Here is a 19149-nt window from a genome sequence, read left to right on the forward strand (position 1 = left end):
TGATTAATTCTCTAGTCGAGGCATCCTACCCATGCAGTCTGGGACTCATGGGAAGTACCTCTCATCTGATCAATGAGCAGGGAAATGAGGATAGGGACCATAGTAGTTCTATCGATGGACGCATCATTGTATCTACCATACTCCCTATGCTAGGATGACCTCCATTGATCTGGGATCAATGATACTGGTCTGGGACCAGTGAGAGTGGTACACCCTATGAAACTGACTTCGGGTCAGTAGAGGACTGGTCTGGGACCAGTGAAAGTGGTACACACTCCAGACTGACTTCGGGTTAGTGAAGGATGGTATGAGACATCCTCAATCACTTCTTCTTCTTCATAGTTCGAGCAGAGCAGAACAGAACAAAGCATAGCAGAGTAGAGCAAGGGTCAAGTTGTACAAGGCGGTGCATTTGATGGATGAATAGTAGTGATAGTCAGACGAATTGCAGATGGAGTTCTCCCTAGTTGAGAGGGAGTGTTAAAATTGGCAACTAGGGCCAAACTCCATGTGGGTCACCTTAGTCATGGCTGATAATATTTTTCCTAGATTCCTCTCGTCGAGGGGTGTAGGATTGATCCAAAGATCATCTGATTCCGATAAGTATTTATGGAGATATGAATTTATTTTGATTGTTGACAAATTATCAAAGTCAGTCAACAGCTTATGTAGGCTCAGACGCCCAACAGACACATCTATTCACCTTCAATGTTTGGATATAAATACAGGATGACTCCTCCTCATTTGGTCACTCACTTCTCATCATATCTCTCTCTCTCTCTCCTGCACAGAACAAGAGTCTCTTCTCTCTCTTGTGCAGAAAGGCTCTCTCTCTCACATGTGTGAAAAGAAGGACGTAGATTTCTTGGATTGGTGCACGGTGAAGTCTTGGACTGGTGCACGGCAAAGTCTTGGACTGGTGCATGGCGAAGTCTTGGACCGGTGCATGGCGAAGTCTTGGACTGATGCACGGCAATGTCTTGGACTGGTACACGACAAAGTCTTGGACTGATACGCAGTGAAGTCTTGGACTAATGCACAGCAAAGTCTTGGACTAGTTCACGGTGAACAACTCACCAATAGAGATTTGACGAGTTCGATCTAGGGTTTACCACCCTAGTTTAGGGCTGATTTAGGGTTTGCTACTGCTAATATAAATCAAATCTTTGTACTATTTCTGTCTGTTGAATTATTGAACATAAATTTGATCAAAGGGTTTCCCCATATTGGGGTTTGTCCCTGGCTAGCCACCACATCTTGTGTCTCTTGTCTTGGCTTGTTTTCTGTTGATCGTTTAAATGTTCTATCTGCACTTTACTTAATGTACATGTGGTTGCTAATCTATGGATAATAATAAGAAAGATAAGTAAATTGCTCTAAGCATAGAACATACCACAACTTAACAGATCTCCTGGGTTGAATGGGTGTATCGTTTTCCCTGGGCCGACTTGACAACTTTTGGAGCCAAAAATTGCAATTTAAAAAAGTCAAATTTTCTTCTTTTAAAAGTCGCAATGGGACTTCAACTCAAAATAAATTTTCTTTTGACTCATTTAAAATATTATTTACAATAATCAATACAAGTACACCAAGTGGCCAAATATACATTATGCAAACCAACCATATTTACAAATTCAACATTTTCATTACTACCTATGGCAACAACCAAACTATCCCATGATTTTGGTAAAAAAAAGTAACAGTTGGATACACTTATCTTCATCTAAAAGATTGATATCAACAAATACTATCTAACTTGCCACAATATTGAAGGAGTTTAAATGCTCTATCCTTCATCCTTAGGTTATACAATGTTTTCAATGTGAATGATTTGTTTATCATGGACTTAGGCTAGTACAAGCTCCTTAACTTGTTCCATAATGCCTTCATTGTAGTTTCTCTTGACATATTCAATGATATTAAATCTGAGAGACTCAATCGTATTATGCTCATTAAATCTGAGAGACTCAATCGTATTATGCTCTTTGCCTTTTTACCCAACTCGGTGTAGTCTTCTATCCACATCCACGTTGGTACAATAGCCGAATTGACAACAATCCATTGATCTTTGTCCATATTCCATTTTGAGCTTTCATAGTTCAAAACTCTACCCATTTAATTTATCATTCTATATCTTTGAACTATTTCTTTTTTGTGCCAAATTGTGATATAAAGGTGACAAAAATGGTACTTACATGAACTTTCAACAATGTTCATGCTCCACCCCCTTTCTAAAGAAGAGACATCCATGCTCAAGCATATACATGCACACAACGCAAGCATATGCATTATCACTTACAATGACTCTTCTGTGAGGATTAGGGAAGGGAGACACATTATGCATTTACATAGAGTGTGGAGAACACATCAAACATTTTAAAATGCACAATGTATCTCCCCACCCTTTAGTACAATGTATTCACACCATTAAGTAGCCTCCTACTCACAAAAAAAAAATACAATTTATTGATCAAGACAACTGCATTAGACTTTTTGGATATCAAGATATAAGTGGAATACATTGTACCAATTTAACTCAAAACAAAAATTGAAATGGATGCTCTTGATCCCATAGATGGATCAAAACACATATAAATAGTCCCAAAGTGTTATAGAGCACAATCTCAACAAATTAATTTCACTATTCCAATAATGTTAAAAAAATCAATTGACTATTTTTGTTATTCCCTTGTTGATTGCTTCTAGGGCACCAAACATTAAAGATTCCAACCATCACAAGTCTCTAAGCCAATACAACAATATTCAAAGGCATGAAGTCATTACAACAATATTAATCAACCCATCATAGTTCATTATGTCAATAGTGGAGTTTCAAACAGTCAGGAAAATAATAACCATTGAGCCCAACCACCTCAAATAACCCATTATATTAAATCTATTAAATTATTATAAATTTATTATTTATTATTTTATTATATATAATTTTTAAATTTTTAATTTAATTAATTATAACCAATAATATTAATTAATTATAACAAATAATGTGAAATATTTAACTAATTACATAGACATTCATTTAACTAATTACATATTCACCAAAATGTCTAGTAATACTCAATTGTAAAATGAATCATTCTTCTTAACTAATTACACCAAAATGTCTAGTAATACTCAATTGTAAAATAAATCATTCTTCTTGTACCTTCTCTCAAGTCAATAATATCATGGCTTTATTGCTATTTTTAATTTCTTACTCATCTGTAAACTGCACAAGTCTTTCTATAGTGTTTCTAAATTAAATGATATCATGGCATTGTCACTAATTTCTTGAACTTTTCACTCATGTGTAAAATGCATAATCCTTTAACTTTTCTGAATTAAAAGATATTATAACATTGCTGCCATTTTTTAAACTTCACTGCAAAAGAAAATTCAATAAATTTTCTCAATTAAATAATATCATGGCATTGATGTTGAATTTTCTCAATTAAATAATATCATGGCATTGATGTTATTTTTGGAACTTCGAGTGAATTGTAAAATACATAATTCTCTCAATTTTAATATTTTTGAACTTCTCACTCAATTGTAAAATGCATAATTATTTCCATACCTTCTCTCACTACAATAATAGCATGGCATTGCTGCTGTTTTTGAACTTCTCTCCATACAACAATACAATGAAACATGGCATTGCTGCTGTTTTTGAACTTCTCTCCATACAACAATACAATGAAACATGGCATTGCTGCTATTTTTGAACTTCTCTCAGATACAATAATGCCATGAAACATTATTATAAACAGATTGTTGCTGCTATTGACAGTTCAATGTTGGATTAATATAATCACACGAAATATTTTGAAATTTCCCCTGTGACATTTCCAGTTGCCTGCAGTTTCGTTTTGGAGTCGGGAATTTGTTGGGAGATTATTGGTAATTACTTGTAAAACTCGTCGACTTTGGAACACGTATGTGAATATCATCAACACCGCATATATATGAAGATCCTTGAGCTCAGAACATGACCATAAAGCCTGCAACGGGTCTCCATGGAATTTTATTAGAAGCACCTCTGCATTGAATGGAGATCATTAAACAGAAACAGGATTCACAACGAGAGGTGTAACGAGAGAACGAGTGCCATCAGAGAAACTCAGGCTGCCAAACACATAGTCCTTCACAGAGGGAGTAGCCGTGACCTTCAGTTGGACATTGATGCTAATACTTTTCTGAGATGCTGAGAACACCAATTTCTCAGGATATACTTTCACATCCACCCCTGGAGGGGGCATCACGGTGGCTGTGTATATTGAATCAACGGGACCCACGTTCATCAATGTTCGAACTACAGACCTGGTACCGTTCAATTTGGATATGGCAATGGATGGATAGTTGAGGTTGCTAATGAGTTCCGGGTTCGAATCCAGGGGACAGACAAAGGATTTGTTCCCAGTTATGCTGCCGATCTGGGTTTGATTGTAACCAAAATAGCAGAGGAACAGAAAATGGTCCTTTGGATCGCTTTCATAGACCAGCCCGGGGTCCAGAGCCTTCACGGGATTTAGCTCCCCTGTTCCCAAGTCAAATGCTGTGGTTGAAGAGCCCGTGTCATTTGTTATATGAGCGTTCGCATTGTCCATTGTGGTTGCTGCAGAAATGAGAAAAAATGAATCAAAACCGAAATTGGGCTTCTGGAATTTGACCCCAGGCTTTCAAATTTGTTGATAACTTGAGCTTCCCAGAATCATACCTGTAGTCATGAGAGCAGATTTGATTGCCGAGGCGCTCCAATTAGGGTTGACAGATCTCAATAAGGCTGCAGTTCCGCTGACATGTGGACAGGCCATGGATGTCCCTGAGATTATAGCATAGGGACTGGGCGATTCGCCTGGAGGGGGATCACTGTACGGGTTCTCCTGGGTCCATCCGGCCAATATGTTGACTCCGGGAGCAGTAATGTCCGGCTGCAATACAATTGGAATTAGTATAATCGATGGGTAGTCACTGTGTGGAGAGAGGAGTCAGGCGCTGTACAGCCCCAGTGAGGGAGCATGTCCCTTTTTGTGGAGATGCGATTTTCATATGGATGACCGATTAAAAAAAATTAAAAAGAATGGTGTAGTTTAATTGCTTCATGTTTTTTTGTGTTTTTTATTCCTTTAATTTAAGGGAAAATTCTCCTTTTTAATTTTCCAAAAAAAATTGAAAATATATTATTTTTATAATCTATAATAATAATAATTTATTTTGAAAATCAGTAATTTGACTATTTTAAGAATACATACTCTATTTTTTAGATTTGAAACCTCTAAATTTTTAAGAGAAAATAAGTACTCTTAATTATTAAATCTACTTAAATTATAAAAAAATGTTCTATATAAAATAAATATAAAAAAAAATTCTATATAAAATAAATATAAACAAATTGAATCATAAAATTGAAAATTAAAACCAATTTAATTAAGAAATTGGAAATTCAAAAATTTATTTTTTATTTAATATATATGACAATTTTATATATAAGTATTTAATTTGTCTTTTAATTTCATCAAAAATTTTAAACATCCGAGAACATTTAGAATAAAAAATTAATTATTTATTAAATCGTAAGAGATTGGAGATAAAAAACTCTCTTAAATTTTCCATCTTATACTCCCATTTGATCCAGAGCCCTTTTTCCTTCTGGATCGCTTTTAATTAATTAAACGGTTATGAGCATTTTCAGGTATTCTCAGAAAATACCCATGTCCAATGAATGTATCCAAGAATACTGTGAAAGCGTAGAGTTTTGCAACAAACTTCGGAATCCACTGCTTTACCTTGAGAATGTTTTCTGTTAGTTTACTGGGACCACGAGCTGAAAATTTAGCAACGACTGGCGATGGCTTCAACCCTACCACGGTCTCTGCTGGAAGAATGGTTGCAGTGACCTCACTGCATGTCACATGTATCAGATAAGCACATTAGTGCATGCAATAAAGTAAATATGTTAAAATTATATCTAAATACAGTGCAGTAACTGGAGAATTAGGGATTACGTGGTAGATCTTATGTAGTCAAGGATCTCCATGCCGGAAGCCTGTGAAACTTGAGTTGCAGGCAGGTCGTAGATTGAAGGCATGTACTTGTTTGTGTCATCGACTATTATCATTCCCACCCCGCCTACACTTTTAATAAAGGAGCTCTTGCTGTTTCTGCTTTCATCAGCTTCTGCCTGAAGACATAGCACAATTTTCCCATTTGCTCCCGTTTCATTGAGAGAATCACTTATGCAGCGCCTGCATTCAATTATCAGGGGATTATGCTATAGCCATGGTCTGCCATTAGCAAATAGAAAGATTAATGATGGAAGCTCGTCGGTTCTATTAGCAGCCCACGATTAATCATTTCATACCATCCGGGCCAAAGCAAACTTAAGTTGGCCAGGGGAAAGGCGGATCAAACAGGGTCAATAAAAGTGGGGCATTGCTATAAGCCGGGAGAAGTTAGATATTTTACAGCTTACGTGGGAGAGATGTGTGAGAGATTTAATAATAAAAGCACGTAATGGCATTTACTCTTCTGGAAGGTAGAGGGCAGAGGAGAGCACAAAAAGACAACCATGCAATATCAGCGAGTTTAATCCCCATGGGAACTCTTGAAAATTATATATACCATGGAGGGGAAATTGGTATTAGCCCAATTGGAGAAAACATCATATCAGGTATGAGACAGGGAGAGGGAGGGTATCACAAAGATGTGACAATCACCTCTGAACTTCTTAGGTTCGCCCAGAGAAGGAAGTAGAGATAGCTCCAATGCATTAGGCAAGGCATATATATCTATATCTATATATATAACAAATATATCTTAAGCAAAAGTTTGAGTCAATATTGGAAAAATTCCAAAATATAGAATGGGAGGACATTGTACGAAGGCATTAAAGGATAAGGTGTTGTTTCCTATTATATGTTTTGGAATTTTTGGCCAGAATTCTGTGAAACAATTTTTGGTGTTGTTTCCTATTATATGTTTTGGAATTTTTGGCCAGAATTCTGCGAAACAATTTTTGGTGATACGGCATTTTTTTGGCTTAAAATTTATTTTTTAATTTTATAAATGAATTTAGCATCCTAAAAAACCCTGAGACGCTTAGATTGTGCAGAGTTCAGACATAAAATAAATGATTCCAACAAATTCCTGCCAGATTCTGAACAAATGTGCCCAGAAAATATATCCAAAAACTTGTAAATTATCCAACAATTAGACTATGGCAAAGGATAATCCTTTTAGCAAAGATATCATTACCACATAAGACAGCTCAGATAGTGTTTTTATTCAACTGTCTTCAAAAAGAACTTCACAGATTTATCTGTTTCTTTCCTATAACATAGTTCTACTTGAACTTGACCTTTTCTTTTCAATTAGGTTGAACCTAGATAGGGGCAATCCTCATGTTGGACTTTCAATTAGGTTGAGCCTAGATAGGGGCAACGCTCATGTTGGACTTTCAATTAAGCTGAGCCTAGACAGGGGCAACCCTCATGTTGGACTTTCAATTAGGCTTTCAATTAGGTTGAGCCTAGATGGTGGCAACCCTCATGTTGGACCTGATATAGGATAAGAGAACAATCTGCATTCCTGTAAAATACTGTCCCCTTAATTTTTAATATTTTTGTAAAGGTTTGACCTCCAAAAAGAATTAGTTTCTACTTCATAGATGAGAAGTTTATGATCTGTTATATTAGATGCTCAATACATCCTAAGATAAGATAGATATATACTAGATTTATAGATGGAAGGAGAAATATCAAATAAGTGAATACATACCCTGCTGAGCTGTTAGAGACTCCATCTGCTGCAATGTCTCCACCAAAAACAATGGGATAAGAGCTGTTGCTGAGATTGAAATAGTTTAGTGCTTGTCCCTGCACCAGTACGAGGAAGTGAATTCATTAGATCTTACAGATATTTACCTTGGTGCTTTATAACTTTGAAGGCTCTTTCTGAGGGTGTATAAGACTCGTCATTGCATATAAAGATGAGACTTATGCGCCTGGAAAGATAGTTTATCCAAAATGATGGAAAATTGAAGTGGTAAGATCTTATCCAAAATATTACAATTGTGCAAGATTCCAAATAAATGAAAATTTTATCCAGGAAAATGCAATGCCTTTTAAAAATACTTCCCAGGAGTGCGTAAAGCTCCCCATTGCATAGAAATAATCTTTGACAATGCACACTTACATCAAATGTTTTGTTGTTTCCTAAAACAACTTTGGAATCAAAAACCCTGTCAACAGTGCTTGCTGCCACCGTCAAGATCCATGGCGCACTATTGACTACTGTGTGGGAATAAGGCCCATCATTACCAGCAGAGCAAACAACCACAATATTATTCTGCACCGCATGAAATGCGCCGATGGCTATACCATCTGTCAATAGATTTGGTGTAAAGTATGAAGGAGCACCGAGAGAAAGAGATAATACATCGACGCCATCCTTAATGGCATCGTCAAAGGCCGCAAGTATATCAGCATCCGAGCATCCATCCTCAGAGCAGACCTTATAGGCTGCAATCCTCGAAAGAGGAGCTCCTCCCCTGGCTACTCCCTTTGCCAACCCATAATAACTTGCATTATCTACTAATCTTCCTCCCGCAGTTGTAGAGGTGTGACTTCCATGCCCCAGGGAGTCCCTTGCAGACCCATAAGTCCTAATTGGCCTTGGAAGATCGTTTAGGTCATTAGTACTTGGGCCATCATAGATGGGGAAATTCGCTTCAGGATCCATAGACATAGAGAATCCATCACCATAGTAACGGGCACCAATCAGCTTTCTGAGAATTTTTAAATGCAATCGTTCAAGAATCAGTGCTTCATCTACAGAGAATTTCCTGTTGTGTGCATCAAGGAAAATAGAATATTGATGAATTTCTTAACGTACCTGTTACAGTTAGATGAATTGAAATTATCTCCTTCCATGCATTTCCCTTTCCATCTAGAAGGAATAGGTCCCATTCCCTCATCATTGAAGCTTTCTAATTCTGGCCAAACACCTACAGAAATCAAACCTTAAAACATTAGCCTATAAGTATAATAATATATCGAATTAATCATGATGCAATGATATTCTTGCCATTTCTACCTGTGTCAAGAAGTCCAATAATCACATCACTTGTAACTGGAGCATGCAATGTAGACTCATGACAGCCTTCTGCATAATCTGCTTCCAGTTGTAGGAAATCCCATGATCTCGTTGTATGCAGTTTATGCATCCTGCTGGGGAACACTGAAACAACCCCTGGCATTGCTGTCCAATACCAAAAATCACCGATTGCTTTAGTCCCGTAATAGTTATTTCTTTCTAGGAGAGAATGTAAAACTATAAATTGCTTTGACTAAATATAGTTTTATCTTATGAGCTGCATATTTATCATAAACCACCCTATTTTTGGGTGAAGACAGATCGAAAGTTCAGGGACATGGCGCTGGGGCATTCTTGGTAAAGTCCAAATAAGAATGGATTGAGAATAAAACCTGTGCTAATTGTGGTCAATTATTTCTGCTAATTATGGTAAAGTTTCACCTGATTACTACTAGACCACAACCTAATAAGCCATCCCTGGTAGGGTCATTATTAACTTGGATTCATCAGGTTAAGAGGAGCCAGCCCTGGTAGGGTTATTATTGCCATTGATTCATTAGGTTAAGAGGTATCAAATTCAGGAGGTGTTAATCTCCATGTTTTGGCACCGTGAGAATTTGATATATCACATATCTGATTTTTTGCATCTGGACAATCAATGTGCAATCTAGAACCTTGTGAGAATGGGGTGATCCATCAACCTTTTGTTTTTTCTAATTGAATGTTGGCGAGGAATTAGACACATTGTTTATGGCCATCAACATGAACATAGCTAAGACCCAGCTCTAAAATGCCATCTGAGATGCTCATAAAGGTGCCTGAGGTTCTTGTGAGAACAGAGTTTACATGGTTCTGTACTGTTTTAGCTTTTACACATATACAATTGGGTGGAAACCCATGCACAAATGTGTTTGAATTCCTATTCCATAAATTTCGTTTGCTGTAATTGTTTATGTAAGAGAGATGTAATTTCCAGGCATTGCACAGATGAATTGATATGAGTTGATTTTGAAACAAGGTGATCACATAAAAGGCTTTTTGCTATACTTCTTCTAATGCACCATTTCAAACAAAATTACAGTTTAGAAAAATATTTCCCAACTTTTTTAATGAACACTTACTTCACTGAACATAAAGAAAAAACTTTGAATGATATTGAGAATAGAGAAGTGCGTCAGTAATGCAGAGGGCAGCGAAATGTAAAAGTGAAGTGGGCGAGGAATGTAGAGAGCAGTGAAATGTGAAAGTGAAGTGATCCAATAATATAAAGATCAGTCAAGTGTGTAAATCATAGTGAGCGAATAATGTGAAGAACATTTCAGTGAAATGGGAAAGTGAAGTAAGCCAAAATTATAGAGAGCAGTGAAGTGTGAAATTGAACTGTTTTAATCTCTTCACTGTCTCTTCCGATGATGGGTAAAGTGCTTTCCAAAAATTTGAGTATATAAGTATAATACACAGTTTAATCATAAGTAAAACTTGAACATAAAAATATAGTACACAGTTTAACTATACTCCCAGTATGTTAATCTGAGAACATCTAAATCTGAAATTCTCCATGTGAAAAAAATATTTGAAATTATCTCAAAGAGAAAATCATAAATGTCATCATTCCAAATGAGAAATCGATCAGTTATAAGGGGAAGTCCCCTGTTGACCAATCATGTGAAGGCCTTTCTATCCACAAAACAAGCATCACTTCAGAATAGCTTGGAATCCCTTCCTATGATTGAGGTTTGCACTGTGGTGAATATGGTTGTCAAGATATTCCTGTAATTCCAACCCTCATAAAGATCCAAACAGAAAGGAGGGAGAAATTTAAGAACTTACAAGCTATTACTTGGGCTTGTTGCTCGGAAAGAACTGCTGAGAATCCATTGAAGGAGCGAGTGTATGAATAGATTAGAGATTTTCTTGCCACCTTGCTACTGCATTAAACTCACCAACAACATAAATTTAATCCCAATTCGACAATTAGATGCAGTCTGTCAATTACACTTAATTTCACCAAGAGCGGCAGGGTACTCCCTTACCTTCCAACAGCAGAAACCAACATCTGCAGATGGGAATATCTAAGATAGCTTTTCGCCATACCCCCAGAAGACCCCATGTAGACTACATAGGCCTGCAGGATTACAAACCAAAATATCATACTCATACAAGATTACAGAACCTAAATTATTACAATATACATGGTGAGATAAGAGACCTGTCTCTGAGCCTCTGCCCAACATACGAAAGAACATATTATGAGAATTATCAGGGTGGATGATGTGGTGGAAGCTCCTGCCATTTTTGTGCAGCAGGGGAAGAGGAAAACCTATTGCATATTACAAAGCAGCAGCAGATGAAGGTATGGAAAGCCACTAGTATCTGTTCCCTGGTTGATGGCTTCATTTATAGGTTGTTGTAGTTATATTTTTTGAGGAGGCACAAGTGTTTTGATCCACAGACGTAGGAAAGAATCAACTGTAATGCAAGAAATGAGGAAGAGTGAGTGAGTGTGCATTAGATCTGATACTGCTGTTTGCTTCAAGGATAATCCATTATTGTACGACATTGTGCTCTTGGTCTAGTTCCTCAGCACAAGATGTTAAATTTTAAGTAAACAGTGTCTCCAAGTAAGTTATTGTATTTAATTTAGGGGATTCAAACCGAGTACTTGCTGATAAAACCCAAATATGAAAACAGAGTTAATTCCCCGGGTTTACATAAAATTAACTAAATTCCCAACAAACAAACAGGAACAACAGGATGAGATCACCCCTGAACTCATTTATTTTTGGTATTTTTAAAACCTGTACCAAATAAATTACAAAAAAACTTCTTTATCATACAGTCACGCAATCGGCATGGTCTCCACCAAAGGAAAAACCATACGTTTCGTTTAAAGAATTTAAGTCGTGAGGGAACAGTGTGGGGTGTTGCTGCAAAATTATTAGTTGCAGAGCAAGAAGTGATCCGTCGCACTCAGAGTGGCGTGCAAGTAGAATCAACTGCATTAAATCATATAAAACAGCAAGTAATTTTTGCGTGATTTTGCGTGAGTCGAGTCAGTTTCACGTCCCCACGCTCATCACTTTCAAGACCGTCTCAGCCATTATTTATTCTCGGTATTCTTCTTTAAGTTGACCATCGTCATTAGAGCAAGCTTTATCTGGCTTGGAAGCAAAGATCCTTCCTCGAGTGATTGGATTTCCATGTCTTATTAAATTCGAAATGACATAGATTATAAAAAACTAGCTTTTACGGCTGGGCTTGGCTTGTAAGCAATGTCATGCTGTGTGATTGGCATATTTCACTTTTCTCTCCCACATAAATATATTCATAAATAAAACATTTTGACCCTATATGAAAATGATGGTTAATGTATTAGTTGATCCTCAAAATTGGCATATGGTATACTTTTTATATATTAAAAAAATATATTCATTACATAATTAATTATTTGAATATATATCTCAATTTCACCTAAATTTAGGAGTTAATTAGTTAGAGAGAATTTATCAAATCTAATTAAATTTAACAAATTTTTTAAATAGAAAAAGAATTTTTTTAATAGATATTAACTTTTACCCAAAATAACTAATAGTCATAACAATTATAAATATGATCATACATAAAATAAGAATATACATATTCCCAACACTTTTGGTTAACTAATATTTATATTAATCTTTGTCAAGACAAGTCTTCATCATCATTTAGTCTAATACAACAAACCAAGTCTTCGTCATCTTTTAGTCTTATACAACAAATGTTTCATTATGAATTGAAGAATCACCTAATCAAGGAAGTTTATATATAGTCCAAACTTGCACTTTTACCTAGTACCTCCATCATACAAACATCACCAAATTGTCAAAAGTCCATATAAAGAAACAACCATCTACCAAAATGCATGGTACATAACCAATGCAACCGCTAATGTGATAAGATGTCCTTGTTCATTCTAGATGAACCTCATTTTTGTCAATAACTTTTTAGAGCTAACAAGTGCAACTGATGCACTCACTCTTTGTTGGCTCCTTTCAAAGTTTATAACCAACATAGTCCACTCATAGAGTATCTAGCCAACATATTAGGTGAATTTTTAAAGGCAAAAAAAAAAAAAAATTACATTTTGTAATTGTATTTTTAGCTTGTATCCTTATAAGTTTATTCAAATGTTAAGTGTAAGCACGTGTTTGATGCAAAATGAAATTCTACATTCAATGAATACCTACTTTGAATACTTTTGAGTAAACCACATCGAAAAAAAATTGAAAATAGATATATATATATATATATATATATATATATATATATATATATATATATATATATATATTTCTAAAATACATGAAAAAAATGTGTATGTTTCAAGAAACACATTTTTTTCATGTATTTTTCGATTTTTTCTTGATGTGGGTAGTCGTTGAATATGTAATTGAATTATGCATCCAATGATGCCTACACTTGACATTTGAGTAAACCTATAAGGAGAAAAGTAAAACATATGATGAAAATTTTGGTTTTTCTTTATGTCAAAAAATATTTATGATGAAAATTTTGGCTTTTTTTATGTTAAAAAATATGTAATTGAATTATGCATCCAATGATGCCTACACTTGACATTTGAGTAAACCTATAAGGAGAAAAGCAAAACATATGATGAAAGTTTTGGTTTTTCTTTTATGTCAAAAAATATTTATGATGAAAATTTTGGCTTTTTTTATGTCAAAAAATATTTATCCCTATGTAGGACATCCGTTGTTAAAATTTTATCGAAGAGAACTAAAAATTTACTAGCAACAAAACACAAATCATAAACACATAATGTTTATCCTAGTAAATCTCAATATAAGGAAAAATTAGCTAACAAAATATCTCATTAGTGTTCGTTGGACAAACCTAGCCAAGTGAACCTTCACTGCTCATATCCTTGGCACATTATAATGAAGTATTTCCAAGCCTTTTAAAGGCTTCATTACATACAATCCACTAACACAAAACTATGACATCCTCTGGTTAATATTATCTCTTATAATAATTGTAATTATTTTAAATGGATGAGAGGGGGACACAAATTCCATTGCTTAAGGAAGGAGGTTGCTTGAGGAAATGGTTGTTTTAAATATCAGTCCTTGGTTGGCTGAGTAGTTTTAAATGGGGCTATAGTCCTCAAACCCTATGTCCTCATATCATGACTCTATCTGCATGGAACTCCTCGAAAGTTGCTTTCCTATATAATTCACACTTTAATGAGTATACCTAGTTTTTTTTTTTTTTGAACTTTCCTGGAAACAATGTATTTCTCATTTCACACATACAAATTAGTTGCCCCATGTTTCCAATAGTGCAACTTATTTAGCATTGCAACTAATTGTTTAAACTCGGAGGCTTGGTTATGATGTTATGTTATTCTAGTAGAATGCAACCACACATTATCAAGTAATTCAGTAGTTTAGGAGATTCAAAGGGTATACTTCCAATGATTATGGTGTGTTTCAATATATTGTAAGAGACTGTGTCATGACCACAACCATCAATTGCTATGTTAAGTGAAAGCTTGGACGCTTGTTATTCTTTACATTTCTTGCATAAACCATATAATAATGTATTGTATGTAACCAAATTAGGGCAATGTAAGTATATATATTAGGATAAAATCCCTTGTAGGAAATAAAATTGTAAGTGACCAAGTCCAGAGAACAATCATGCTTAATCATAATATCAAGAACCCTACTAGCCCCCTTAATGTTTATTTTCTTGCAAAGACCATTAGTTAATGTCTGTCCCAAATAGACATGGTCACAAGTTTTCTATTGACCCCCACCAAATCTGCATTTTCACTTTAGCAATTTGTGCAATGAGCACATGAGATTAAATCATGTTTTTTTTTTTTAGCTCTTCTTGTTTTCTTCTTCAAACCTTGGTAGGTTTTCCAAATAACTTTTGATCCTTGATTTGCTTGGGGGCCCACTTCATTTTTCTCCTATAATCTTGTGCTATATGTCCTAAATTGTGACATTGATAGCATTCTACATTGAACCTACATGGTGGAGAAATTAAACAGTAATATCCATTGGGAACTTTGTCTTGTCTACTTGTAATCTTCCTTCTAGGGTTTAAATGATAATCTTTCCAATCATCCTTGCAATATGTGTTATAATCTCTAGCTTTATGATTGAAATTAGTGCAAGAGTAACAATAACCAAAGAATAAGATTTGATACCTGGAGGGAAGGATTTTCTTTGATGATTTTCTGAAGTTGTTTTTCTTTGGAGGACCCTCAATCCTTTTTTGATCCTTATTATTGCTTTCATTATGTATGAATCCTTTGAAATCATCTACATAGCTTCTTGGTGAAGTGGTTCTTCCAAAATCATCTTGATTTCCTTTCTTGCTTTCATTGGGACTAGAGCTCTTATGGATATGGATTTTAGGTTTTACCTTGATTTTTCTTTTAGGTGATTTGGGGATTTCATTATAAGTCTCACTTGTATAGCTAAGACCTAATTTTTCAAATGGTGGCCTTTGGCAATCGAGGATGTTATTTAATATGTGTGCACTCTTAAGATTATTGTGTAGCTTTTCGACTTCCTTTCTTAAGGAAATGATCTCTTCTTCAAGCCTCTCACAATATTCTTCTTTCTTCATCAGTTGGATCTTCATTACTTCTTCTGCTCGCTTTGCTTCTTCTGGCTGAACTTTTAGGGAGTTAACTTATTCTTCATGTCTCCTTTCTTGTTAATGAAATTTTGCTTCAAGTTTGCTAAATTCCTTAGATATTTCTTCTTATTAGAGCCTTAGGAGAACAACTTATTCCCTTGTATGGTCAAGGTCACTGATTCTTTTCTTTAATGTCTTATACATGGTTCTTAAATTCTTGATTTTCAATTTTCAATCTAATTATTTCTTCTAGGGCATCCACAAGTTTTTCTTTAAGGTCTACTTCAACTTATAATTCAAGGTTTTCTTCATAGTCTTTTATGCTCTTGGTGCCTTCATCTATATCCTTTGACACTTGATCATTTTCTTGTTCAACTTATTCTAGTTTTGTCTCAACTATCACTAGGTTAGATTCCTCTACATAAAGCTCTTGCAGCTTTTCCCAAAGCCTTCTGGCTAAAGAACATTGACCCACCTTCATTTTTACAGAATATGATAGGCCACTCAAGATTGCTTTCATAGATTTTATGTTCTATTCTTTTGAGTTATTTGTAGTTATGTCTCTAATAACAACTAATTCTCATACTTCACAACCAAAATCCATAAAAAAGAACTGCATTTTGGGGCTCCATAATACATAGTTTATTTCATCAAACAAGGGAGATTTTCCAACCTTATTGACTTCTAACTTCGTAACTGAGGAGGTGATATCTTCATAGGGTTTGCATCCTTTCCTTATTGACTTTTCCATAGGATCTACCTTCCAGTTGTTAGGTTTTTCTTGAAGGTATTGGCTCTTATACTAATTTTTAGAAATATTGAGGGGGGTGAATCAATATTTCTATTAATTGTTAGATAATGCCAATTAAGATCTTATCACAAATTACACTGGAACATAATATGTAGAAAATATAATTTTATAATATAAATAGTGAGGACTCCAATCCTCTACAACAATTCAAGATCCAACCAATACAATAGAATTTTAAATCCTTCAAGGCTCCAACCTTGAATGAGGGCTCCAATCCTCAAATATCAACCTAGGCTCCAACCTATTATAAGGACTCCAATCCTCAAAAATCAACCCAGGCTACAACCCAATCTCAATGAGGCTCCAACCTATTATGAGGATTCCAATCCTCAAAAATCAACCCAAACTCTATCCTAGTCTTAACAATGTTCCAACCTCTTATGAATATTCCAAAATACTTCAAATACAAATTCCTTCAATGGGTTCTCCAAAGTATCTTCAATGAATATTGAAAACAATGCTTCAAATTATGCTCCACTGAGTCTTTAGGATTTTCTCAAACTACTCTCCATGTTCTGTTACGAATTTGCTTCAAAAAGATTTAAGAATGCTTCAAAATGTTCCTCCAAAATTCTTCAATATGGTTGCTTAAAGGGTCTTCAAGGGATACTCCAAACAACTCTTCACAGAATCCTCAAAAATACTTCAAGAACAACTTCAACGCTGCTACAATAAATTTCTCCACAAATTTCTCCAATGATTTTTCACATGTTGTTTCAATGGTCTACTCCAAAGGAATTCTTCAATAAGGTTGTTACAAAAATGTCTTTAGGACTAATACAAAGGTCCGCTACACAAGGAATCAAACCTACTCCAGGGAGGCTACCTTCAAATGTCTCTTAAAGATTCAATTCCAAACAATGCTCCAAATTTCACACTTTAGTTCCAACATTCAACCATCAAGAATCACTATACATTAAACTCCATAGATCTACTCTTTTAATAGTATATTTGGCTCATCAAATTACTATGCATAGGGTTTCAACAAACTCCCTTCACTCAGTCCATTTACACCATTAAAGTGACTGAGAATAGGCTACAAAACATGCCATCCAACCCCTCGTTGTTGGACAAAGTTTAATACATAACCTTAGTATCCAATTTCCAATTAGCAGCTCCTAACTTCCTCTGATGAACTAGCCCTTCATTATGTTTCCTATCTTGCACTCTTATTCATAATATGAGACTCAACCCTCTTTAGGATCATATAAAATTAGTGCACATTATTGAGGATGTACAGCCATAATACAGAGGATAAACAAAACTAGCAGTCCCTTCTCAGGGTCTTGTCCCTCTCTTTTATGCATAGAATTTAAGGCAGACTTTAATGTGGTTGTGTAAACATAGAAGGAGCCCTAATTAGGGCACAAATAATCACAGAATAGGAACCTCAATTCTATCTGTAGAAACTCCCTTTAAGGGCAAAAAAAACATAAATATAGATATCTTACCACTAGGTAAATTTGGCCATCAAACTAACAGAGGATAAACCATAAATGTTCTAGCTCAGTTCTTCATAAAGTTTGTGGATTTTCTCCAGAGGTAATTTTCTCTTGATGTTTCTCCCTTCATTGAAATCTTCTATGTTTCTTTCCTGTCGAGTTCACCACCAAATTTGTGAGAAAAATATTTGTATTTACACCAGTTTGACTATTGAACTGTCACAACAATTGGGAGGATCTGACATGAGTACGCTGACTTGAACCGAAATGTATTATTGGGAGCCAACCTATAATGTATATAAAGCTAACCTATGCATTATCTTTTACATTTATTAAATTTGTTTTCAGGGGCTTACAGCTTGATTTAAGTTTGTAGTAATTGTCTAATGTCAGTTTCTTGGATGCATATTAAACAGTTGTAATAGCCCCAGGTTGAACTTCCATGTAAATCAATATTGAATGGACATTATAAAGGAAAAAATCAAAACAAGGTCATGGGAGATGCATTCCAAGCTGAATGAGGGGAAAAACATTACATTTTGAGACATCTGTGGTTAATTATTTATTGGCTATGGAAATTGGCATTGTCATTACCATTGGAAAATGTAAAGGGAAATAAATGGCAATTAAGACAAGAATAAAGGAAAATAAGAGAAAAGGAAGATGAAGAGACAAGAATATGTATGCAAGGGGAATTGAAGGAAAAGAAAAAGAAAAAAAAAAGGAGAACATTCTAGCATACTCACTTGGACAAGGAGAGGAAAAGAAGAAGAGAGCACACAACAAGGGAGAGATCCCTTAGACACAAGCAAGGAACAAGAAAGGAAAATCAAGGGAGTGCAAGAAGAAGATTGGACAATGGTAAGCAAGGGAAAAAATCAAGCAAGGAAAGAGAAATTAGCAGGAGGATTTTGTAGGTAACAAGTTGCATGTGTGATTATATTGCTAGGATTTGAATGCATGGTTCATGCATTTGGTTTATTGGTCATTTTTTTTTCATTAGCATGGGAATTTTCCTGGATTAACAGTGGTGTACAACCTTTCCTTTTCCATTTCCTTGATAAAAATGGTGTAGCGGGTTCCCATTTTTGGTTGAGTTTTGGATTGCCGTAGATTTTGGATTTGGTTGAGATGGTCTCAAGAAAATACCAA

At 35.2% G+C, this 19149-nt stretch overlaps 1 protein-coding gene across 1 annotated transcript; it reads right to left on the reverse strand.

The window, feature by feature from the left end:
* Positions 1 to 3491: 3491 nt before the first annotated feature.
* LOC149162096 (CO(2)-response secreted protease-like) lies at positions 3492 to 12036 on the reverse strand. Its single transcript, XM_089437130.1, has 11 exons — positions 11300 to 12036; positions 11124 to 11215; positions 10921 to 11018; positions 9091 to 9255; positions 8890 to 9001; positions 8191 to 8782; positions 7774 to 7871; positions 6003 to 6242; positions 5784 to 5898; positions 4715 to 4928; positions 3492 to 4612 (listed from the first exon to the last, which is right to left on the reverse strand). Exons 1-11 carry the CDS (start codon positions 11381 to 11383, stop codon positions 4056 to 4058), a joined length of 2367 nt encoding a protein of 788 aa, XP_089293256.1. The 5' UTR covers positions 11384 to 12036; the 3' UTR covers positions 3492 to 4055.
* Positions 12037 to 19149: the final 7113 nt, after the last annotated feature.

This window comes from Pinus tabuliformis, chromosome 5_2, assembly GCF_031772625.1.
Source record: "Pinus tabuliformis cultivar Carrire ecotype Pingquan chromosome 5_2, CPIR1, whole genome shotgun sequence".
NCBI lineage: Eukaryota > Viridiplantae > Streptophyta > Pinopsida > Pinales > Pinaceae > Pinus > Pinus tabuliformis.

Excerpts from the sequence above, each read along its gene's own strand:
- LOC149162096 (XM_089437130.1), bottom strand. The coding sequence starts at position 11,383 with ATGGCAGGAGCTTCCACCACATCATCCACCCTGATAATTCTCATAATA. Across the intron at positions 9,256-10,920 it reads ACAAGCCCAAGTAATAGCTT|CAATGCCAGGGGTTGTTTCA; the intron begins GTAAGTTCTTAA and ends GGTATTGGACAG. Across the intron at positions 5,899-6,002 it reads GACTACATAAGATCTACCAC|TGAGGTCACTGCAACCATTC; the intron begins GTAATCCCTAAT and ends TGTGACATGCAG.